General features: G+C 41.9%; 1 protein-coding gene across 1 annotated transcript in view; it reads left to right on the forward strand.

Moving 5' to 3' along the window:
- Positions 1-26019, forward strand: part of FGF2 (fibroblast growth factor 2) — a 70748-nt gene that overhangs the window by 30981 nt on the left and 13748 nt on the right. The window contains exon 2 of the mRNA XM_021008271.2: positions 18985-19088. Coding sequence (XP_020863930.1) covers positions 18985-19088 — 104 coding nt within the window. The remainder of the gene's footprint in view (positions 1-18984; positions 19089-26019) is intronic.

A 26019-nucleotide genomic window follows, 5' to 3' on the forward strand; every position in this document is an offset into this window, starting at 1 on the left:
TCTAGAGATAATAAAAAAAAAACCAATAAATCAAGCCCTGATTTGTGGTGTGTGCTAATTCCAAGATGTAAAAGTTCACACTGAAAATTTAACAATCAGCTCTCCTCAGCTAGTTTGAGCACACCTCTGGGTAATATCTTACAAGGGAAGAAACTGACCATCAGACAGTTCAGGTCCCTTGTTCAAGGTCAAATAGAGAGTAAATATCAAAGCAAGCTGCTATTCAAATCCTGGCCTTTGTGCTCTTTTCACTGTTATTTTCCAAAGAATGGAAGTGGCCTAAACTTTATTATACCTATTACTTCATTCTTCTTTACTATTGAACCAAAAGAACCATGTATACAAGGAGTATAATAATGGAAGTAAAAAGTACCCCACATGATGCCGAAGGCTGTGTAATTGGAGAAAGATGGGGGGCTGCAGTTGTAGGGTATTACATACATAGGCAGGCACTAATGTTTGTTTTTACTTGACTTTTTCTTTGTCACAAGGAAAGACTCATTCTTAGGACTGGGGGAATGAGTGACAGGGGAGTAGATCCAGAAATAATTATGATGTAAAAACAAAAAGCACAAATAGAACTTAAAAAAAATACCTTTTCTGCTACCAAACATTTGCCTTGGCCATAAATAAGGAAAATGGTTTTGTTTTAATTTTACTTCCCCCCCCAACACCAGTAGCTATGGGGGAAGTATAGTACCTCAAAGCTGGGAAGCTAGGTATGTATCTCAAAGCTAGGAAGAAGCATTAAGTGGGGTGGGGAGGAAAATGGATTAAGATGATGAAGAACGTCTCCGTTGGCAAAGAGGTGGTGGACTATGGGCACAGAATGAGACGTGCACTTTCAGAAAATGTATGGATTAGTTTTGCATCACTATCCTTATTTGTTTAATGGGAGGGGATCGGAGGAAGAAATGGGAGCAGCAATAGTGATATTAAAAACATGGAAGAATAGAAAAAATAGTGTCAATGAATTACTAAAAATCGAACAAACCAAATTCAGAAGGGAACACAAATAAGGTGATTTTGTTACTATGGTGTAGAACTTAATATATAACTTTTAAAAATCCCAAACTACAAAATTGAAGTCCACAAGTTCACTTACAATCTTCTTTTCTCCTCTCTGTGAAATGTATGTGCCTGCTGATCTTTTTTGGGTTCTTAACAAAAAGAGGGAATTTAAGCTGAAAGCCAGAGGCCTAGGTAATCTGCAGGCTGGCTAATTCACCCCTGAACAATCAAGAATGTTACAGCCAGAGAAGATTAGGGAAGAATTGCAGAGTAGTGGAGAAGTGCTCTGGACCCATGCACTCTAGACCACATTCAGGCCTAGGGAAGCCCACCTTCTGACAAGAAGAGACTGAACCCCCCTTTCCTTGCATTCTTTGGCTCCAACAGTCCCCGACCCTGGCACACCAGGAACAAATATTTAAAACAGATTTTGACTCATTTAGTTTTCCCCAAAGGCATAGGAAGAGAGAAGAAAAATATTCAATGGGCAATATGAATCAGGTATGGGACAGGTATTTATTTCCTACACACAAAAGAAATGCTAAAAGATAAAAGACACAGCACTCGTTGATAAAATGACTTAAAATGGGATTTGTTAACCTAATCTGTGACTACTGTTATAATCTGTTGGGAGACTGATACGTAAATTTCATCTAAACGTGAAACAATTTCCAGGACTGGTGATCAGTCGTTTCGTATTTCACCCTGGCTCTGTACTGTCTTTCTCAAAGTCCATGTCTTCTGGAAAGTCAGGCTAAGGGTTTGGCTTCGTCCTCTTGATGAAAATGCTTCCCTTGTCACCATTCAGCTCCACTCATTGGACCCAGGAATTCTGGACCTCTTACACTTACTAGGTCACTTTCCGCCTTGGAATAGCCACCTTGAGGACAAAGTTTTATCACCAACATAGGGAAGGAAACACCAAGCTGAAAAGGCAGTGAAAGGCTCAGAGGTAAGCTCATCTACCCAAGTCCGTGCTTCCCATGGGAGCAGCCTCATGGTATGGGGAAGGAGCACCACCCATCATCCCCTGTCCCTCTCATCGGAAGTTTAATGACTGAAAGTATCATTTATCATATGGAAGAGTTGCAGCAGGAGAGAAAGTCAGAAGCTATTTCTCCTTTTTAAAAGGGCATTGAGTCATTGGATCTTGTACTTTGTCATTTCAAAGCATTTGTGTTTTTTTTTTTTGGCAATTGGGGTTAAGTGACTTGCCCAGGGTCACACAGCTAGTAAGTATCAAGTGTTTGATCTGAGGCCCGCATTTGAACTCAGGTCCTCCTAACTTCACAGCTGGTGCTCTATCCACTGTGCCACTTAGGTGCCCCCAAAAGCATTCTTGCCTTTCAGCATGGATTCACACACGTGGTTGGGTCATCCCCAAGTCACCCAAGTACTGAGCCAGCATACACAGTGGGCTGGAACCAGGAAGGGCGACTCTTCACAAGCTCTGTGGCATGGCCTTCATTACATTCAAAATGGAATCAGTGAGACTGAACCCACTCCCAGGGACAAAACAGCAGGAGCTAATGGGTAGTCTTTATTTGGAGTCAGGAGAGCTCTGGATCCCGATCAGACTCTTCTCCTTGGCTATGTGACCTCGGGCCACTAAGTTTTCCCCTCTGAACCTCAATCTGACCATCTGCAAGATGGAGATAACAATACTTACATGGATACCTTCCCATGGTTACTATGAGAGAGTGCTTTACCTTCCCATGGTTACTATGAGAGAGTGCTTTACGAATCTGAAATGCTTTGTAAATGAACGATACGGTGGGATGTAACTGATGAGAATGAGCTGAATTCGTTGGATCGTGGCTGTGTGTTATGGGGAACTTCCTGTGAGGAAAGTCCCTCTACCAGTGTAGATAGACACCTTTCCTGCATCTATAACCTTAGAGAGTTGCTTGGATCATTGAGACATAAAATGACTTGCCCAGAGCCACTAGGCATCAGAGATGGGTCTTGAACCCCTGAGACAGGCACTCTATCTACTATTCCATGCTTCCTATCAAGAAATTCCTTAAATTAAGTCAGGCAGGCAAGTAGCATTTTAAGAGTGATGCAAGATAAGCCACAAACAATTGGAAGCACCCTCCACCCTCTTGGACTTCTCCCCATGATTCAATTGCTCCTCCCAGAATTTCCTTTTAAGAAGGGTGCCCAGGCCAGCCATGTCTCATTCTTTTCCAGGATGTACACGGGGCTTTCTCTACCTTACCCCTTCTCTGGGTATCTTTGTACCCCTCAGCCCCTTTTTACGTGTTCCCCTTGGTGTATCATCTTCCTTCATTAGAATGTAAGTTCCTTAAGGGTAGGCACTATCTACTTTTATTTGTATTCTCAGGGCTTAGCACAATGTCTGGTACACAGTAAGAGCTTAATAAATGAATGCTTATTACCCAACTGTTGTTGTTGTTCAGTCATTTCCCAGTTGTGTCTGACTCTTCTTGACCCCATTTGGGGTTTTCTTGACAAAGATACTGGACTGGTTTGTCATTTCCTTCTCCAGCTCATTTTCAATTGAGGAAACTAAGGCAAACAAGGTTAAGTGACTTGCCCAGGGTCACACAGTTAGCAAGTGTCTGAGGCTGGATTTGAACTCAGGAAGAAGTTTTTCTAACTCCAGACCTGTGTTTTATCCAGTGCACCACCGGGATGCCCTTGTTGTCTGACTGATTGATAATTAATACTAAGTTTCCAATTAAGAAACAGATGAACTTTCCTTGAATACTAATGGAACCATCCAAGTAGCTAAGTTCATAGAATTCTAGAGCTGGAAGGGTGCTTCAAGGTCATCAGGGAGTAAATTCTAGGCCAATTCCCTCATTTTAAAGGTGGAGAAACTGAGTCCCTGAGAAGTCATAGGATTAGTGTAGGAGGAAACTTAGTGATTATTCATCCTCTTCAATTTATGGATTCTGAAACTGAGGCCTGCAGAAACCAAATAGCTTGTACTATTAGCTGGCATATTCTTTTTATTTAAAACAACTCATCCTCTTTCCCAACATTTGTTAGTTTTGTAAAGAAGAGTCTATTTGGAAATTATCTGTCTGAGGACACTTGATAAATCTGAGACCAGCTGTTGCTCTTGTTTGGAGCTGCTGGACCCAGGAAACCCTGGGGGATTTTTGGGAGACCCAAGCAGCTAAAACTTCAGTAGGCATGCTTAACCACAAATCGCCACTACCCAAGGTTGGCAGGACATTGTGGTTTCACTTAGACTACCTCTGGGTTGCAAGCCAGGGAAATTCCCTAGAGACCAGGCAAGTCAGACCCATCCTGCAGCCACTGAGAGACGGGGAACCTTTGCAGAGGGAAAGTCTTCTCATCTCCACCCAATCTGCTGGAGCTGTCAGTGGGAGAGTTCTTGGAATCCTTTTCTCTCCCTTTTTCTCCTCCCTGGTGTGCTTCTGTCCCTAGTGGCTACTGTGTCTGCTGTGTAGCAGCTTCCTGTATTACACTCTTGAGCTGAAATGTCATGAGGTGCCAGATGGGCAAAGAGAGGGCCTCCTCTTCCATGTGCCATCCTCCTGTCTTTCCCATCATTCGTGAGCTGGAGAGCTTTGGCATTAGAGCAGCCTATCTGTTGAATGGGGTTGGCTGAGTGTGCCACAGGCTATACTCGTACCTGTCCGCCGGCCAGAGCAAATACTTTTTAAGTTTGTGAAGTCATAAATCCAGTGGGGGACAGGCTTTAGAGGGACAGGAAGTGTGGTAACTGGTTGTTTTTATGGACTAAAGCTGCCTGAGGCTGCCCTGTGTTGGCAGAAGACAGCAGTCATTCATTAAAAATAATTTTTTAAAATTGTTCACTTTTAGATGGTTTGGCTTGGAGGAAAGAAAGATCTTTGGCACACCATGGGGACTGTGGTAACAACGTTGTGTATTTATTTTAGCCAGTCTTATGAAATGCAAACAAAACCTGCATTCTGGGGGTAAGGATAACACTTCTGTTTTACAAATATGAAAACTGAGGCAGAGAATTAGATTGAAGAAAGCTACATTATAATAATAAGCCAATCCAAATGGTTCCCAAGACTTGTCAATTCTACCTTTATAATATTAACTCCATTTCTACTGATCACCCTAGTGATCATTTCTTACGTGGACTACTGTAATTGTTTAACAATTGTTTTTCTGCTTTTAACTCTCCCCTCTTGAATACATTCAAGTCAATTCAACAAGCATTCAACAAACATTCTATATACATCTGTTAAACACCTACTAGTACGGGGGAAGGTGCTGGGGGGAAGCAACACACACACAAATAAACAGAAACTCCACATGTTACCTCTGGTCTAGGTATCCTCGATCTTTGGCCTTAAGGAGTTTGATTTAGGGGCATATCTAAAATGTCAATGTCTATGTTTCTTATTGCACCAGCATTTGCTCTTAGAAAGCTTTGAATGTAACTTGTGCATGTTTATATTTTGACAAATCCAGACATCTCTATAAAAGCATCCTCAGCTCCTGTATGAGCACTTAAGGTAACACATTTATATTAGGTAGAGTTCAACTTTTATTTTACCTCCCAGAAAATTGCAGTAATGGGGTTGATGATGGGAATGAAGATGTTGATGAAGAAGAAGAAGAAGAAAAGAAGAAGAAGAAGAAGAAGAAGAAGAAGAAGAAGAAGAAGAAGAAGAAGAAGAAGAAGAAGAAGAGGAGGAGGAGGAGGAGGAGGAGGAGGAAGAGACAAAGAAGATACAATTGCTGAAAAACTTTCAGGGCCTATGAATGTTGGAATCCAGGATGAAATGTATGCTCTTTGACTACTCTATGTGTTATATTGCTTTTATTGTATCTAAGATTTTTATAAAATTGTAATAAGCTAATTTCATTTGAATAAAGGTAAGCAAATTATTTTCATTGATTGATTGAACATGTGAGTGGGAGCACACTGGTTTTGTAAACAAAAAAGGGGGGGTATCCCTACATACAATTTGAAAATCACATCATATGCCTCTTCATCACCTTTTCATATGAAGCTGAATAGACCTGGAGGAAATCATGAAAAAAATACTAACTGGGTCAACTACAAATTTATGTCATCTAATCTCAATTAGACCCTGACTGTAGCAGGGCAATGATTTTACTCCTCCTTAATTGGGTCTCTCCACACTCTACATGGCAGCTATTCCAAATCTTCCATTCTCTCCTTAAAGCTTTCACATCTCTCCCCTCCTCTACCTTCTCAGCTGAGGTATATCTCATATTTGCTTGCGTTCAGATCTTTCTCAGACTCACTCTTCACTATGCCACCTAGTTATATCCTTTTGACATGGAGATGACCTTGTGTTCTTGAAAACTATTCCAGTGAAGGACCCCTGGCAGGTTCTACTATGCTGGAAAAACTTTGATCACAAATTCAGTGGTGGACTAGCTGCTTCTTTTTGAGTGGGTAGACCAGCCTGGGGATGTTAAGAGAGTTTGATTACCAGGTTGGCATTGAGTGATGGGGTTTTTTCAATCACAAGAAAGTATGGGAAGAGAAAGGAACTTGTGCTTTGTTGTTTTTTTTTAACCTCATTAATAATGCATAAAGAGGTGACAGTCTTCTTAGTGGGAGGGTGAAGGTCCATTCATTCACTTTCCCCTCCTAACTTAAATTAACTCACAAGATGCTATATGTACTCTAATATCTTTATCAGGTGAGAACATCTCTATTGAATCAATCAATCAGAGGCATTAAGCTAAGTGCCAACAACCTAATTCATCATTTTTGAAGGAATGAAAACTATTGGATACAATAAAATAGTCCAACACAAGTATATGGGATTGGCTGAGAACACCCAGTCATGCCTGTATGTCTCGAATGAAATAGCAGGTAGACCCTGGGCAGTTAGGTGGAGCAGTGGGTAGAGTGCTGAGTCTGGAGTCAGGAAGACCCATCTTCCTGAGTTCAAATCTGGCCTCAGATACTTCCTAGCTATGTGGCCCTGGGCAAGGTACTTAACTCTGTTTGCCTCAGTTTACTCATCTGTCGGATGAGCTGGAGACAGAAATGGCAAACCACTCCGGTATCTTTGTCAAGAAAACCCCAAAGAGGGTCAGGAAGAGTGAGACATGAGAGACAAGAGAACACTGGGCATTCAAATATAGGGGCCGGTCTAGAGAGAGCAGACCTTTCAAGGCCCTGACTGAGAATCATATGGGGGTGGAATGGAGAAGAGTGTCTGTCTCCTCCCCTACCTCTACCAGAGGATAACCTTGTCAGCTTCACAGATTTTGGCCTTCCCATTGGTATCCTAGCAGTGCCCTCAGAGTAGCAGTGTCCTTGATTGAGAGTCAAAGAAAAACTCATTTCCCTGAGGAAAGGGGGCTTGAGGACTCTATGAGAAGCCCAGCAGAGAGCTGCCTCCTGCTTAAGGGGGCTCTGAGAGAATCCAAAGGGACGCATGGGCTTCTGGCAGCCAGCAGCTGAATAACCTCATATGTCCTCTGATCAATTGAAGGTCAAGTGGGAACTACCTAATTAATCAATTGGAAGCGCTGCAAGTCGTTGGATGCTTGGACTCCTTGTGTATTTGTGTAGATATGTTTTTTGTTTGCTTGCTTGCTTGCTTGCTTGAGGAGGAGATGCAGTGAGAGGGATCTCAGTTCCTGCCTTTTGGATAACTCCTTAGCTTTCCCCCATGGCCTTCCCCCTCTGCCTTCCCATCTTGTTTCTGGTCTCTCTAATGTATTCACTCGGATACTCCAAAGTGTACGATCTCATGCACGTGGCCGTGACTCTTCCCTGGAGAAATGCAGAGTGAAGCCCAGCCTCACCTGCTCACCGGGTCACTCTTGTCCAGGTCTTCTGACACCCCCCTTCTTCTGGACATCGTAATGCTATTGGGGAAGGATATGGGATCGAACAGCTCTGGCTTTTCTCTTGTGACAACCCATTTTTTCCCATCATACATTTTTTTGGGTGAAATTCTTTTACCCAGCTCTTCCTGGTATTTCTCTTCCTATGCACCACTCAGCTCTCCCCATTGCCCTCTGAGAAATAATAATTTTTGATTCCTCAGAGCACGTAGCGTTCTGTGAGTCATACAATAACGCACGCTCATCACAAAATGTTTCCTATTATTAAAGTTATCTCTCTTTATTGCTTTTCTCTCTTCTTTTTGCAGTCATTTTCAGTCATATCTGACTCTTCATGACCCCATTTGGGGTTTTCTTGGCCAAGATACCGGAGTGGTTTGCCATTTCCTTCTCCAGCTCATTTTACAGATAAGAAAACTGAGGCAAGCAGGGTTAAGTGACTTGCCCAGGATCACAGATCTTGACGAAGCAAGTCAGTCAGACAATAAACATATAAGTATCTACTATGTGTCAGGCACTGTGCTAAGCACTTTACAATTATTATCTCATTTGATTCTCCCACAACCCTCATTTTATTATCATCCTCATTTTACAATTGAGAAAACTGGAGCTGGGAGACTGAATGACTTGCCCAGGGTCATGTAACAAATAAGTGTCTGAGGCTGGATTTGAACTCTAGGTCTTCCTGACTCCAGGCCCAGTGCTCTCTGTTCACTGAACCACCTCACTGCCTCACAAAGACAGGGCCTTCATCATATTAAACTCTTCGTCTCTCCAAACATCTACCAGATGTTTGAAGACATGAATTTATTGGGTAATTATGTACCTTTCATTAAATTTTCTTTGGAGAGTTAATTATGGTCTCCATATCATAAATATAATCCTTACTTAGTGAGAGTGAGGCGATCCTTAGATGATTTTTGGGGAACCAATGGCAGAAATTTTTCCTTTGTGTGAGTGGTGGAAGAGGTAGCTTGCATCATTAAGACAGAATTTCCATGGACTGGGGAAACCATGCTGGGTTTCCCATTAACCTGTATAAATATTATAGCATACACTGATGGCTGTTTTATTGTTTTCAGTTGGCAGGCTAAGATCAGGCCTCACCAGAAGGTTAAACACAAAAGGAACTAAACCCTTTTTTGCTTCAAGGGAGACAGTGGTGAATTCATCCCACAGTCTTCTGGAGATTTTTGTCAGCTGGCCTGTTCAACAAATTGTTTCATTTCCTGAAAAATATAGGAAATGTTGCTTTGCATCATTCCTCTGTTTTCTAGGGGCAGAACTGAATTAGACATTAAAAAGATCCTTTTGACCTCTAGTCCTTTATGATTCCTCCACCTGTAGATTGTATTAATAAAAAGAGCTAAATTGTAATAGCACTTTAAGATTTGCAAGATGCTTTATTCAGCTCAGCTGATCCTTTCAATGACCCTGTGAGATAGAGGGTATTATTATCCCCATTTTATAGATGAGAAAACAGGCTAAAAGATATCAAGTGACTTGCCCAAAGCCACATCACTAGGAAGATTCTGAGGCAGGATTTGAACTCAGGTATTCCTGATCACAAGTATAGCTCTCCACATATCATGCCATCTAGCTGCCATCCGTTTCTATACTTCCTTTCCCTATGTTCTGTGACAGGAGGTTAACTATTAAAAACTGAATTAAATCACAGCTTTAGAAGTGGAAGGGATCTTATGGGAGGAAGAAATGGGATAAAAAATAGAGTTTGTTGGGGTTGATATTAAATACCCTTTTTATGTATATGTGTCTGTGGTGGGGGCAGGGTGAGGGGAGGGAGAAAAGAGAGAGAGAGAGAGAGAGAGAGAGAGAGAGAGAGAGAGAGAGAGAGAGAGAGAGAGAGAGAGAGAGAGAGAGACAGAGAGAGAGAGACACAAGAGAGACAGAGAGAGACAGAGACACAGAGAGAGAGAGACAGAGAGAGAAAGAGAGAGAAAGAGAGAGGAGAGGAGAAGGAGGACAGGCAAGAGGGAAGGAGAAATGGAAGGAGGGAGGAAGGAAGAGACAGAAAGAGAGGGAGGGAAGGAGAAGAAAAGAGAGAACAAGAGAAGGGAGGTACGTAGGTATGGAGACAGAAAGGCAGAGACAGAGAGGCAGAAATCGAGAGTGGGGAATCAGCTTTTGATTATTCATGCTTATGAAGGGAAGCAAAGCCACGGATAAAGCAAAATTTGACATTATCCCCAAGTCACTTGTATTTATCTCTAGAATTCATTTTAAGTACACTAATGACCTGATTAAGGAGGAGCTGGAAAGTTGTCTATCCTACTGTCTTTCTTAGTAACTTTCCACAGTCTAATATCATGTCTGAAATAGCCCATTCTTAGACACATGCAAAGCCTCAGCCTAAGCAGGGCTGCCCTCCCTCAAACCTTCTTTGGAGTAGATGGTTAGATGAAGTTATGAGTTCCAACACAATTGCTCTGAGCTCTCAGTTAGGAAAATTCCTAACATTGAGAAAGATAAGGCTCTCTGCCTTGATTTACATTTCTGTCTGTTTTTAGTTAATCCCTGGCCTCTTTGTGTTTGGGATCAAATTCAGTTTATTTTAAATATATGAGTAATGAAATAGCTGGTTATTTCTATAGTTTCTCGATAAGCAATGGAAGGAGGAAGAGGGGAGTTGAGGTAAGAGCTGACCTCCTTTTAGGACTTTTTTCAGGGCTTGAATAGGTAGCTGACGCTGGTGCTGTCAGCCTGAGTCTTCTGCTCTGAGATGTCAGGAGGGCTCATGGTCCCCCTTGATATCTTCTTTCTCAAGTACAGCTCAACCTTTCTCTTTCTCTTTTCCTTAGTTGTCCTTGGGTTGTTAGTTCTTTCTGGTTCAACTCTATAAGATCCCATTCTTTCTTCTCTACTTCTAAATCCTCATAATACTTATCTGGTTCTGAGATAGCCCCTATATTTTATGCAAGTTTTTATGGAGTGGCCAAGTCTCATATGCTATACCTTTGATTGATTTAATCTAATCACAAAGTGTTCTTATCTAGCAGAGGAAATTATTTTTAAGTGGGGTGGGATAATTAATGGAATCCAGGAGTTTGTATATTATCCAAGAGACAATAGGAAGTCACTGAAGATTCCTGAGCAGAAGAGTGACTGTGCTTATAGAGGGTTGTTTTGGCAGATGTATGGATGGTGGATTAAAAAGGGAAGAAACTGAAAGAAAGGAGGCCAGTTAAAAGGCTATTACAAAAATCCAGGTGAGATATGATAAAGGCTTGAATTAGGGTGGTGAGTGTATAAGTGGAAAGAAGGAAATGCCAAATGATTGGAAGGGGGTGGTGGTGACGGAGAGGGAAGAGTCCAGCAAAATTCCTAGGTAGCTAATCTCAGTGACCAGAAAGATGGTGGTGCCACTGAGAGAAATAGGAGAGTTTGGAGGAGGAGTAGGTTTAGGGAGGAGAAAATTAGCTCCATTTGGGTATGTTGAATAGAGATGCCCACAGGGCATCCAGGTGGAAATGCCCAGTAGGGAGAGATTAGGTCTGGTTACATCAGTTTAGGAGTCATCATCATAGAGATAATAATTGAGCCCATGGCTGCTCATGGGATTACCAAGCAAGAGTATAGAGAAAAAATAGAAGAGGGATCAGGATATAGCCATGGAAAATGCCCCATATTAGGGATTAGGGTAGAGATAATGACAGCTAAACTAGGGGAAAAAAATCTTTTCAGGGTTTCTTTCATAAAGGTCTGATTTTCAAGATGTATAAGGAATTGACTCAAATTTATAAAAATTAAAGCCCATTCCTCAAGTGATAAGTAGTCAGAGAATAGTTTTTGAAGAAGAAATATAAATTATGATAGCCATATGAAAAATACTACAGATCTTTATTAGAAAAATACAAACTAATACAACGCTGAGGTTGTACCTCACATCCATTAGATTGTCAAAGATGACCAAATAAGGAAAATACAAATATTGGAAGGGCTATGGGAAAACAGGCACATTGATCTACCATGTTTGGTGGAGCTGGTAATTGGTACCATCATTCTGGAGTGCAATTTACAACTAAGGCCCTTTAGGTACTAAACTGTGCATAACCTTTGACTCATAGATAAAAGTACTAGTCCTATAGCTCATAGAATTCAAAGAAAAAGTAAAGGGATGCATATGCACAAAATATATTTGTAGCAACTTTTTAAAGTGATAAAGAACTGAAAATTAAAGGAGTGCCCATCAATTGAGGAATGACTGAGCAAATGATGGCATTTCAGTGTAATGGAATACTATTGTGTATAAAAAATAAAGGGACAAACAAGCTCATTTTATACATGCTTAGATAAACATGAATGACATGTTATGGTGATATTACAAGACACTATAAAGCTTTTTGATGTAGTTAACATGAGTTATTTCGTGTAGATAAAGCATTTGTTAAGCATTTACTGGGTGCAAGGCTTGTTTGCTGTTTGTCCTTCATTCTCAAAGAGGACCATGACATCAGGGAAGTGATGCCATGACATGCAAGTGAATTGGATTTAAGTGAGGCAGGGCTGTGCAAAGTCACCAGTCTCACTTTCTCCTCTGGAGCCATCTGGTTCAAGTGGCCAGATATGGATCAGGACAACTGGAGATGGCCCAGGATGCAGGGAGGACCTTGGCCTTTTCAAGTTAAGGACTTTAACAGTCAGTTTGACTGAATCAGCACCCTTTCAGTGATTAAGGCTTAATAAGAATTGAGGCAGAGAATGGCCTCTTTATCTAGTCAAACATTTTTTTTTAAAAGGCACTGTGCTAAGTAAACAATATACTTTGATTCTTGGAAAAGTTCTGGTTATTCCTAACATTCTCAAATCTGATCTTCATGTTTTAATAAAGATGTTTGGAAATATGAAAAACAAAGAAGTAAAGGGACAATTTCAGAGAAACCTAGGAAGATTTGCATAAACTGATAACAGAGAGAAAGGAGCAGAACCAGGAGAATAGTTTAAACAGTAACAACAATAATGTTGTAAAGGTAAACAACTTTGAAAGACTTAAGAATTCTGATCAATGCAATAGCAAACAATGATTACAGATGATTCTAGTGCTTAGCACAGTGCCTGACACATAGTAGGTGCTTAATAAATGTTGTTAACTGACTGACTGATAGAAGACTGATGATGGAGTGTGCTATGTACCCACTCCCTACAAAAAGGTGATGGACTCAGGGTGCAGAATGTGACATATTTCAGTGCTGAAATTTGTTTTGCTTGACTCATCAAAGTTGTTGCAATGGTTTTCTCCCCCCTCAATGGGGGGGAAGGTAAAAGGGAGAGAAAATCAATGCTCTTTAATTGGAAAAAAAAAAGGAAAATTGAATTAAAGTTACCTTTTTTTTTTAAAAAAGCCAATGACTCTATAAATGAGTCAAGAAGGAGTAGTCAGATGTAAGACAGGAAGAGAACTAGGAGAAAACAGGGAGCATCCAGGAGGAAGGGGATGATTGCCAGTGTCAGCCGCTACAGAGATTTAGCAATTCAGCTACCACTGGTAATCTTGGAGAGAACAGTTTCAGTTGAGATTGCAAGGTGTTGAGACATGAGAAGTGAAGGACAGGCAGGCAGAGGAGGGTTGGTCTCAACAAAGAAGAGAGCCATATCTTGTTCAGAACTGAAACAAAGGAGATTATGAGGGAAGATGTCAAGGAATATTGTGGTACATAATAGGAAAAAAGCAGAAACTCAGAATAGATGGCCTCTATTTTCCTATTAAAGAAAAGAGGTCTTTCACTGAGAGGGAGGGAAAGAGGGTGTTTTAGTGCATCTGAGGAGAGAAGATAAGGTTTGCAATAACTTTGGTGGGACTATGCTAGAAAGTCAGTTGGGGAAGAATAAAAGGGATACTCTGTAGAAGGTGAGGTCCCAGTTAAAATATGTTAACCAGGCATCAGATTTGTGTAACTTTCCTCTAAATCTGCTCAACAATCTTTGAGGATGAAGAAGTGATGAACAAGGCAGTGGAAGAGAGAGATGAAAGGTTAGGAGTTTGTAATCAGAGAGGAACTTCAGCCTTCTGGATTGTTAATGGCTTTAACAGGTGATGGTGAGATCAATCAATCAATTAACATTTCTTAAGCACCTACTAAGTTTCAGGTGCTGTGCTAAGCAACTGGAGATACAAAAGGGGCCAACCTTCCTGCCTTCCTGGAGCTCACAATCTAAGGGGCATCCTTGTGTGTGGTTGTGATAGAATGATGGTATAGGTCATGGGAACTGAATGAGACCAGAAAGTTTGAAGGGACAACAGTATACATATTGAAGACCCCCAAGTGTGGGGACAGGGGCTGAGAGGAGGGGAAAACCTGTGAGAAAGGCACTGAACTCCTTGAGAAATGAAGGGAATTATCTGGTAGATGGCTGCCACCAATATCCAAAAAAGGTGATCTAAGCATCATAGAAAGCAGAGAGTTGGTCTAGAAGTGTTGGTAGTGAGGAGCAAGGAGTATGTCTACTCTATGCCCAGCATTCGGGGAGGCATGAAGAAGATGCAGTGCCTTCTGGGGGTAGCCAGGCTTCCATGTGTAAGAAGATGGAAAGAACAAGAGAAGTAGAGATTTAAGATGAAGAAACAATAGAATAGGGTTTCCAGAGGGCACAAAGAATGGGGGAGGAAGAGCAGGATAAGGATTTGGTTGGGATAGGTTTGAGATGAATGGGAAGGATTAGAAGGTAAGGAGGGGGTTTTCAAAATGTAGGGTAGAAAAGTAGGGTCCCCACCTCTAAGGGTCCTGTAATAACAGAAGCTAGCTTAGCTAATTCTTACATACACAACAAAGAAAACATCAATCCTCTCTCAAGTGCTAGCCTTCCCGTTATCAAAGAATACACAAGAATAGCAATATCAAATTGACATTAATATCAAGTGTCAATATTTGATAAGAATATCAAATGTTTATTGGCTGAAGTGGCTCCTGGCTCTTTTGTTCTTTTTTTGTTGTGATTGATTTACATAAGTTAAGCTTCCTTAGGAAATAATGCTAGCCTGTTTTAGTTCATGTTTGGTCTTTTCCCCATTTCCCATTTTTCAGTGTCAATACTTGTTTAATAAGCCGTGTTAGGGTTGCCTCAACCATGCATGATACCCTTTCCTTTTTTATTTTTCTGATGTATTGATTTTGACCTTTGCTCTACCAAGTCCTGATAATTCAGAAATAACTGTCACATTGGCAACCAATCATTTCCTGTCTGCTAATAAGTAGGGCCATATCTAGTACCTCCAACTCCTTCCTGGAAGAACGTATTCCTGATATGGGGAGATGAGGCTTCCCTCCGGTCTCTAAGCCTTTTCTTAATCCTCCGTCATCTTTTTTTTGCCATCCCTTCACCATCAATGAAGCCATCAGGTACTGAGTATATGTTGATTCACTTGACCCAATATTTTGTAAAAATTTCTCTACCTCTTTGGTCTCTACAACAAAAGTTGGCACACGGGCTACATTTAGCTTCATGGAAATGTTGGCTGGTTTTTTAATGCTTCTTCGGAGCACTGCAATATAAAATAACCAAATGTCCAATGAAGTTATTCTTGTCTTTGCTAATCCTCATCCTTCTTGCCTTCTCTGCAGCCTCTCCTGGATATTTTCTCTTCTCCAGGCTTTAGTGACATTGCTCTTTTCTGATTCCGCTCCTACCTGTTTGACCCTCTCTCTCTCTCTCTCTCTCTTTCTTCTTCTCTCCCTCCTCAACTTATTCTTTCTTTTTTCCTTCCTTTCTTCCTTCCTTTCCTTCTTTCTTCTTATTATTCTCTTGCACTCTCACTCTCTCTCTGTCTCTCTCTCTGTCTCTCCCTCTCTCTCTCTCTCTCTCTCTCTCTCTCTCTCTCTCTCTCTCTCTCTCTCTCTCTCTCCTCATTTCCACCTTCTGGCTTCCCTGGCATCATCCTTCAGGACTTGGCTCAAATCTCAGGATAGGAAGCCTTTTCTCCTTCCCCTCTGCCCCACTTAAGTGCCTTCTCTTTAAAATTATCTCCCATTTACATGATATATATATCTTGTATGTACATAGTAATGTTATATAATATCTCTCATTAAACCATGAATTTCTTGAAGGCAGGGACAATGTCCCTTTCTCTGTATTCCCAGCACTTAGTATAGTACCAGGCACATAGTAGGTGCTTAATAAATGGTCATTGACTTACTGTGTGGATGCTTGTTAAAATTATCTCTGCTTCACTAAGAAAAACCTTTCCATTTAACGACAACTTTCGTCTCTTTCTCCGGGTTTCATTATATATCAGGAATGTCAAGAATGGTATGATTCAGTTCCTCCAGTCACATTTAAATTAACGTTGATAGGGAAGCCAAAAATAATGTGCGTCTTAACCCTCTCTTCTAATACTTGGCCATGGTCCCTTCAGAAGTGGAAGGGGCAGGACAGAACTGAGGACCATTCTGTGTTCTGTCTCCCTATCTCTTTGTCTCTCTCCCTCTCCTTCTCCCTCTCCTCCCCTTCCTCCTTCCTCTCCTTTTCTCACATTGCTGTAGCCAAAGATTTCATTGCCAATAAGCCCATACAGAGCTAGTCTGGCCCACAGAAAGTAGACAGTCTGGTGTAGGGACCATTCTGAGAGCCCCGCCTTCCCCAGTAGAACCGTCTAGAGTTTACGTGTTGCTGGCAGAGCCTCAAGAAGCCTGAGCCCTGAAATGATGTCAGTTGGCTTTGTGAATATTGCCTGTGAATAAACACACCAGCGCACAAACAGAAGAGAGATCCGAGGGGACTCAGAGCAAATGTTAATAAGTTGACCTTGCTAATATTTTTATTAACATTTAAATGTCTTTGATCGAAATGTGAACACTTTGGATTTGAATGGTTTTATTGAGGATTTTAATCTTTGTTTTGTTCAATCAACATTTTATTGGTGACTTCTTGAAATCATTATGTGGTTAAGAACAATGTATTAGTTTTTTTTCTTAAAGAAATGTGGTACATAGTGGTGTGATGTTTTAATACAATTAATATCACAAGTGAGATTTTGTGGGCTAGCCTTAGACTTATTGTCATGTGTGTGTCATGGACACCTTTGGAAATCTGGTGAAGCCTATGGTCATCCCTTCTTAGAATAATGCTTTTAAATGCATAAGGCAAAATAAATCAGATTGCAAAGGCAACCAATTATATCTGTAGTTTCTATGTTCCAATAAAATTTTATTTAAAAATGTAACATTTATTCTTGCTCAGGAACCTCACAAAAACAGAACCCCCAGCAATGGTTGGCTGGTGGGAGAGACAGAGAGACGGAGAGAGGGAGAGAGAGAGAGAGAGAAAGTGCCCAAGCCTGAGCAGGCACATCCTTCAAGCTCTCTGTGTAGCTAACTGCAGCTTCCCCTTTCCCTTTCAAGTGCCCTAAGCAAACAAAATACTTTCAGACCAATAATGCCTTGTGGAATAATGAGTTTTACCTTTGTATCTGTTTCTAGAGAATAAATGAGCAGCAATGTAAAATAGAAACTACAAGTTACCAGATAAACTTTGTATGGATACTCCCCAGGAAGGAGAGGACAGAGATGGAATCTCTAGTTTTTTCTTCATCAGCTGCATGTGATGTATCTATTTCCATCTATCTGTCTGTCTGTCTCTGTCTCTCTCTGTCTGTCTGTCTCTGTCTCTCTGTCTCTCTCTGCCTCTGTCTGTCTCTCTGTCTTTCTCTGTCTCTCTCTCTCTCTGTGTCTCCCCCTCTCCCTCCTGGGTACAGCTGCAGCAGCAGTGGTCTAGTGATCCCCAGAAGTACCTCTTGTCTCTTTGTGTCTTGGTTGTACTTCCACAATATTCTCTCCTAAGCCTGGTGCTCACTTCTCGCCTCTTGTGAGATTTCGGTTTCCCCCTCCTTCGAGATGAAGACAAGGAACTTATGTTTTTTCAGGTGCTGACACAGTCCTAGGTAGACTTCCTATCTGTCTGCAATCCCTGCTCTCCACTGCCCTGCTCCAGAAGGCACTTCGGCTGCTGGGTCAAATAGGGCAATCAATAAGCAAGGAAAGGAATTAGGCACCAAACGCCTTTTACAACTGTGAGGCTGAAGTCAGATGAGGGGAAGAGAGGAGGTGAATGGAGAAGGAAGTCAGAAGCCAAATCAATGTCTAAGGCTAGCCTTCTTAGCCTAGAAGTCCTGAAGCTTGTCATTCTAAAAATATGACATAATTGGTTTCCTTTGTAATAATCTGCATTTTATTTTATACATTTAAAAACATTCGGAAAAGGTGTCCAGAGATTTCATCAGTCAAAGGGGTCTGGGTCCCAAAGGTTAAGAATGCCTGTTTTAAGGAGAGTCAAGGTAGGGTAGTTGAGAGAACACAGGATTATTTGAAGTTGAAACCCCTGATTTGCACTTGGGCCCTGCTGCCATGTGACCTTGGACAAGTAATTTCCTCTGGGTCTCAGTTCTCTCTTAGGTAAAAATGAGATTAAACTAGATCACCTCTTAGTTCTCTTTCTGTACTACAACCTGTGAATAAATCATGGAACTAGTTAGTTGTACTCAGGAGTGTGCTGATGCCCACTCAAATGGTTGAATTTTCTGTGTGAGCATTTATACCTCAGAAATCTGCAAAGGCTACAATTGGAGTCATTTTGTCGATGTCTATACTTAAGAAATTGATGGAGAAAATATTAATGCAGGTTAAAGTTAAATTGTGCTGTGAGATTTTTTTTGAGGGGAGAGAACCAATTATTAAACATCTGCCAATTTCCCCTTGGTTGTATTTCATCCAGACACAAATAGCTAGCAATGAGTCCAAAGACAGTAAGGGCTGAATCTTGGAAATGACTGTACCTGAGAATCCTTTCATTTAAAAATTTCCATAAAATTGGAAAAAAAAATGTCGGTGCAGTAGACAGAGCACCACCCTGGAGTCAGGAGGACCTGAGGTCAAATACTGCCTCAGATACTTACTAGCTGTGTGACCCTGGGCAAGTCATTTAATCCCAATTGCCTTAAACAAAGGTCAGAACTAGACAAGGCCTGGAGAGAGGTCACTTGCTAAAGGGCACACAGATGGTTAGTGTCAGAGATTAGGTTAAAACAAAGGTCACCCCCAGTTGGCTGTTCTTGTAAAACGTGGGAGCTGCATCCCTTCCATTTCATTGGTATGTATGGTATCAGTGGCCCTGCAGTCACTGTCCCTTGTTGTTTTTCTCTTTTCCCAGTTAAACTACAACTTCAGGCAGAAGAGAGAGGAGTGGTATCCATTAAAGGAGTATGTGCCAATCGCTATCTTGCCATGAAGGAGGATGGCAGATTACTGGCTCTGGTAGGTAATGGTTCTTGGTGTGTTTTTTTTAAGCAAACGTTTTACTTTCTATGTTCAGAATTAGCAGCAGTTGTCATGACATAAAAATATTTTACTACCAGCCTTGGACAGTTTTCTTATGTTGAACAATTGTATTCGAATTAATTTATATGAGTTTTTTGGGGGGGAGATAAGGGATGGAAAGAAGTCTTCCAGACCTGTGATTTCATTGGTGCTCAGGACTACACCAGTGAAGCCAGCACACAATGAATTAATGAGCTACACACAGTTTCCAGTGTGGAATTTCCTTCCACCAATGCAGATCTGCAACTACCTGGTACTTGATCTTACAGAACTGTTTGAGGCAACAAAGAGTCTAAGTGATCTGCCCAAGGCCACTCAGTCAGTCAGTGTCAAAGACCGAATGTGAATCCAAGTCTTCCTTACTCTAGCCATTATACCACTGTGCCTTTCAAAGGGGATAGACCTAACTGTGCATTCTAGTTAGCATGTAGGGTTTGTCTTTGGAACTTGGCAAGCTAAATATTTCAAAATGAATAAATGGTTTTGATTTTTTTTATGGCTTGGAAATACAAGTAGCAAAAAGACAGAGTACTATTTGTTATGTTCTTAAGTACAAATAGTTTGAATAAATGAGAGGAATAAAGCTCACAGCTGGGGAATTGGAGGCAGTAAGGTGCTTTGGAAAGCACCTTGGGTCTGAAGACCTGGGTTTGAATTCTTTCTCTGCCATTTATTACCTCTCTGGACTTCAATAACCCATTTCCTGTGTCTGGGCCTTATTTTCCCCCAAAATAAAAAGGAGTTGGAGTAGTCATTTACAAGTTTCCTTCCAGTCTGTGGGTATTGGCAGCCAAAGAGGAGAGAGCAGCTGCTTTGCTCTTGTTCCTTTCTTATGTTGTGGTAAGAAAACCTACCTTCTTACACTTTAGAATCCAAGTCAGTGAAAGATTATTCCATACATTGTTGCAAGCCATGACAAGGAGAAGCGGCAGCTGGTACAGGGAGTCTCTAGGGGGTAAGTGGGCTTTTGAATAGGATCCATTTCCCACAGATTGAGTTGCTGAGTAGTTTTTCCAGTCATGTCTGACTCTCCATGACCCCATTTGGGGTTTTCTTGGCAAAGATACTGGAGTGATTTGCCATTTCCTTCTGCAGTTCATTTTACAGATGAGGAAACCGAGGCAAATAGAGTTAAGTGCCCAGGGTCACACAGCTAGTCAATGTCTGAGGCTGGAATTGAACTCACAAAGATGAGTCTTACTGATTCCAGGACCAGCGCTCCATCCACTGTGCCACCTAGGTGCCCCTTTCCACAGGTACTTGGAGTATACAGAAAATATGTTGCCATCTGTGTTTACAGTCTCAGAATCAGGGTTGCTTTGGGAGCAGTATGTTATGTTTAAGGGGAGGGGAGGTCTGCCTTTTGGTTATTGTGGGATCATACATCTAGAATTGAAAGGGATCTTAGAGACCATGAAGTCCATACTCCCTTCTTTCCTCTTATTTTGTAGAGAAGGCAGCTGAGGCATAGAGAGGTGAAGTGCCTTGTTCCAGAGTCATACAACTCCTAAGTGTCAGAACTGGGATTTGAACCCAGCTCTCCGAGCTTCTCATCTAGTGCCTTATCCACTACTCCATATTGCCCCTTTCATAAGAAGTGGGGGTGGGGTCAGGTTAAAGGAGGGCAAAGGGTGGAGTTAGAGGAGGCTGCCCATTTAACACCAAAGTGGAAGCTTATTCTATAATGGTATTACTCACTGTCAAGAAGGGAAAATTCTGTGTCCCTATTTGTGTCACCACAATGACAAGTATTTTCCCATCCACAGGGAGCTCTGCCTGGCTGCTATCTGTCTGGAGCAGGGGGAGCCCATTTGCCCTGGTGCTCAGAGTAGTGGGGAGGTGGCAGTCCCCCATTAATGGTGCTGGTTCCCAAAGCCAGAAGTGAGGCTATCATTCATAGCTCTATTGACCACAGTGAGGCAAACAAGAATAAACTACATCCTTCCCAATGAAATGTTTGTGGGCACAAATCCACAGGAGGAGTAGGAGAAGCAAAACCACAATTACAGCCTGGGTTCTGAGAGGCTGGGGAGGGTTGTGCAGAATGTTGATGCATCATGATAGAGACTTGTCCAGACAAAGTACCAGGGAAGCTCTTGTGTTAGCCCCATCTTCTCTGTGCTTTTCATTCAGATTCTTCATCTGGAGTTCTAAATGGTTCCCTGGCAGTTCAGGGGTTCCCCTTTGGCAGTTTGGTGAAGCCGATCGGCCCCTTCTCAGAATCATGTTAATAAAACAGAGGATTACAACAGAAACCAAAAATTGGTAAAGAAAAAAGATTTCATTTTTCCCAAGTTCACAGAACCCATCAAATCTACCCACAGATCCCTTGGGGGTTCATGGACCCCAGGTTAGGAACCCCTGTTTTAGACCCTCATCATTACCCTCAAAGTATAGGATAAACTTGTGATTGGTGATCACAGTTTGGAAAACTTTGCAAAGAGCTGTGTGTGCATCCCACTACAACTAGGGTACCTAATTCAATCCTACAAACATTGGTTAAATTCTTTCAAAGAGTGTTTTCAGAAGAATTTCAAGGACGTGTGGTCAGTGCTGTGGGAATGTCCCTCTCCCGGAACAGATCACAATCCTTCTATAGTGTCATGCAATGCTGTGGATGAAAATTCATCCCACCTGATGTAGCCAACTTGGGGATGAGCTTTTTCTAGTTCAGATAAGAAACAGTCCATCTCTGAACTCGTACTTGGGATCATAGGACTATAGACCATACACAGATGTAGAATTGGAAAGGAACCAATCTAATCCAAGAGACATTTATTAAGCACCTGCTACATGCCAGGCAATGTGCTAAGCCCCAAGAATACAATTATCGGAAAGAGAGTTCCTGCCTTCAAGGAGCCTGCAATCTAACGGGAGGAGACAACACATAGAAGGAGGCAGGGAAGCAGAGCAGGAGGAGTGAAACTACAGGAGACCTTGTTCCATGGAGCTGAAACCAGGCAGAGCCACAGAGGCAGCATCAGAGAAAGGCTTCGGCTTTGCATCAGCTTCCTTCTGTTTAGCATTTAGTTTACAGCACCCAATGCAAGGGAAATAGCCTAGATGGGAAGTTGCTGGCATTATACAAATGATCTGTGCCTCTAGCTTTCCGAAATTTTCAAAATAAGGATAACAACAACAATAATAATACATTTAATAATAATTGCTAACACCTATATGGTATTTTACACATTAATAGTCTCAGTTCCCCAATTTTGTCCTAAAATCTAGGGGACAGCCACTGTCACCACTACTGCTGGTTTCCAGGAAGCATTCCACTCATCTTGCCTTAATTGTCCTAGAATGTTCTCCTTCTTGACCTCTAATTCCCTTCAACGTTCAGCTCAAGACATATCCTTCAAGACATGCTTCACAGTGCTGCTCCTCTTCTTCACTCCTGCAGAGGTGCTGTGGGTCCCCTGGTGTTTGCAATTATCCCAGCTCTTTGTAGCTTTTCCCAACCCAATCAATATCTCTCTCTCTCTCTCTTTCTTTCTCTCCCCACCTCTCCCTCCCTACTTCTGTCCCTCCCTCCCCCTCTCCTTTTCTCTCTCCATCTCTTTCTCCTCTCTTTTCTCTGTCCTCTTTCTCTCTCTCTTTCCCCCCCTCTCGCTCTCTCCCCTCCTCCCTCACTCCCTCCCCACCTCTTCCTGTCTTTGATTATAGAGTTGGGGGAGGGGTCCTTAGAAGCCATCTCATTCAGTTGCCTCCTTTTATTTTATCTTTTTGTCCGTCTCCACTTTATCTTACTTTATCGCTTTTAATTTTATATCACCATTTATTTTTAAGTTCAATTTTATTTGATTTCAGGTCTGTATTCTCAGTTCCTCAAGGGCAGTTCAGGTTAACCTCATCACCTTTTTAGACAGTGAGAAAGGAAAGATGTGGATCAGACAGGAATACCATCAGATAGATTCAGAAATGTTTGGGTGCCCAGACTCATAGGGGAGTGATGTACAGTCTGGCCAGGTAGGCTAGAATCATGTTCATGGTTCAGTGTCAACGTGGTAGGTCTCCAGGGCAGTACACCAGGCATCTGTGCTTACCTTGTGCTGTCTAATGGTTATAATCAATTAATTGATTAAAGGTATAGGTGGGATACTCATCAAACTTGCCGATGTCATAAAGCTGGGTGGGATAGCTCACACTATGCAAGACAGAGTCAGGATTCAAAAGCATTTTGATGGGTTAGAGCATTGGGTTAAATCTAATAATGTAAAATTCATTAGGGATGAAAGTAAAATTGTGCACTTGGGTTCAAAAAAAGCAATGTCACAAGTATTAGGTGCATGGTTAGACAACAGTGGTTCTGAAATAGATCTGGGTGTTTCAGTGGACTCCAAGCTCAACGGGAGTCAGCAAGCAGTGTGATGGGGTAGCCAAAAAAGCTAATGAGATCTTGGAATGCCTTAAGGTGGGCAGAGATTCTAGGAGCAGGAGATGCACTCTGCCCTTGTCCACACCTAGAGTATTGTGTGAGTGGTGTAAGAAGGACATTGAAGTATATAGAGGAAAACAACCAGAATGGTGAAAGGTTTAAGTCCATGAGTCCTTGTCGTATGAGAATGTTGAAAAAGCTGGGCAAGGTCAGCCTGGGTAAGGAAAAACCCAGGGGCACGAGACCTGTCTTCAAATATCTAAAGGGCTGTCATGCGAAAGAGGAATTGGGCTCTGTTTAGCCCCAGAGGGTAGGACCAGCAGGTTGAAGTTGCCAAAAGGCTCATTTAGGCTTCATGTCAGGAAAATCATCCTAATATTCAGTTTCCTCAAGTGGAATGAGCTACCTCAGAAGGTGGAGGTCTTCAAGCAAGAGCTGGACAGCTACTTGGTATGACAAGGAGGTTATAGTAAGGATGCCGTCTAGTGTGTGGTAGACCAGAAGGCCGTTGAAGACCTTCTCAAGTTTTGTGACTCTATCATTTCATAGCTGTACTTAGTACAATATGCCTTCTTTTTCACTCCACTCCGAGGCCTCCATCCTTTTGTCTAAGCTCAATTTCTTTACCTCATATCCTGGACCAGCAATCAACTCTATTAACTAATCTATTGATTAAGGCCACCTGTGAGACCTGGCACAATTAATTCACCAAATTCCTTGGACTTAGTTTCTTCATCTGTAAAATGTAGAGGTTGGATCAGATGGTCCCTAAGGCTTCTTCTAGGTCTAAATCCTGGGATCACTGACCCATGCTAAAGAGTCTGATACAAGATTCAAGTACTGGGAAACCATCACAAACACTAGTTTGCATCTCAGAGAAGTCCTTTTTTCAACCTTTCTGGATGCTGCAAATCCCCTATAGTATTGAGAAGACAGCCTTTCTATCCTTCTTAAGATATTTTGCATTTACCCACCTATATTGTAAGCTCCTGGAAGGTAGGGATTGTTTTTCTTTTTTTTTTTTCTTTGCATTATCAGGGCCTGCCACATAGTAGGTGCTTAATAAATGCTTGTTAAATGAGTTAAAGTGTTTTGCAGACATGAAGCACTAACCATATCAATGTTGGGTAGCTTATTATAAATGAGCAAATCTATAGCTCAGTGGCTTCAATCCCTTTTGGTACCTGATGAAACTGCAAGGTGCTCTTTTCCTTTTCATGTCTCTTCTTATCTTCTTTGACTACCTACATTTCCTTTAGTCAAGGTTCCTTACTTGCCTCCAGGGGCATGCTTCCTCTTCCTCTTCCTTTTGAGGGAGAGATTTCCTTCAGTTCCCCCTTCATCTATCTGTTCTTGACCTTGATCTCCACCTGTCCTGACCCACTCTGACCTCAGTAGTTCTCTGAATGATCATTGGGAAACAGCCAGTGGAGTGTGTAATGGCCAAAGTGTGTGGCCTTTTCAATGGGTGCTCTCCCCTTCCAAGGAAGTGAATCAGCCGTAATTGTTGATGTTTTCAGCATGACCAGGAAGAAAGAAAGGCTTTTAAACTCAGGATGTGACAAAACATGGAGGGTGAATCACAATGCTGTCTGTCCCAGCCCTCTTTTGACTCCCATGCAGTGGTAGGGAGATGGAAGCAGACACCACCACACAATCTTCTCTGTCAGAATGACTTAGCCATGCCCAGCATTATTCACCAGGCTTTGAAAATGACCGTGTTTTCCGAGTCTGGATTTTGGTGAATGGTTCTGATTCTGCTGGGATCGAGTCACTTCATGGCCTGTCACTGAACTGTCACTTAATGAGTTTCCATTGATCATGACTGCAGGGACTGCAGCCTCAGTGTCTCTGGGCTGGGGTTAGTCATGGATGGGGCTGGTCACCTCTAGGGTGTAGGATAGGAAATGAATGAATAAATGAACATTAAACTATTACTATGTGCCAAGTGCTGGAGATATAAATAGAAGGCATAATAACAAACCCAAATCTCTACAACTTTGTGGTAGGCAATAGAGAGGGATATGGTAGCTGCTGCTTTCCTGGACAGTATACTTTTGAAGTAGACAGTTAGGAAAGATGACAGGCGCTAATGCAGGCAGCTAGGTGGTGCAGTGAATAGAGTGCTGCACCTGGAGTCAGGAAGACTCACCTCTCTGAGTTCAAATCCGGACTCAGACACTTCCCAGCTGTGTGACCCTGGGCAAGTCACTTAACCTTGTTTGCCTCGGTTTCTTCATCTGTAAAATGAGCTGGAGGAGGAAATGGCAAACCGCTCCAGTATCTCTGCCAAGAAAATTCCAATGGGATCAGGAAGAGTTGGACACAACAGTAACAAATATGCAGTTGGCCTAAAGTCCAAGCTGTCTTTTCATGTCTAAAGAGCTCCCTGCAGGTTCAGGCTGGGGGCTCACCTGCTGCTCATCTCAGCACCAGATGGAAGAGTTCTCAGATTTGTCTGTCTAGCACCTTTTGGGAAATGCGGCATCC

Source organism: Phascolarctos cinereus, unplaced genomic scaffold (genome assembly GCF_003287225.1).
Source record: "Phascolarctos cinereus isolate Bilbo 61053 unplaced genomic scaffold, phaCin_HiC Scaffold_9;HRSCAF=440, whole genome shotgun sequence".
Lineage (NCBI taxonomy): Eukaryota > Metazoa > Chordata > Mammalia > Diprotodontia > Phascolarctidae > Phascolarctos > Phascolarctos cinereus.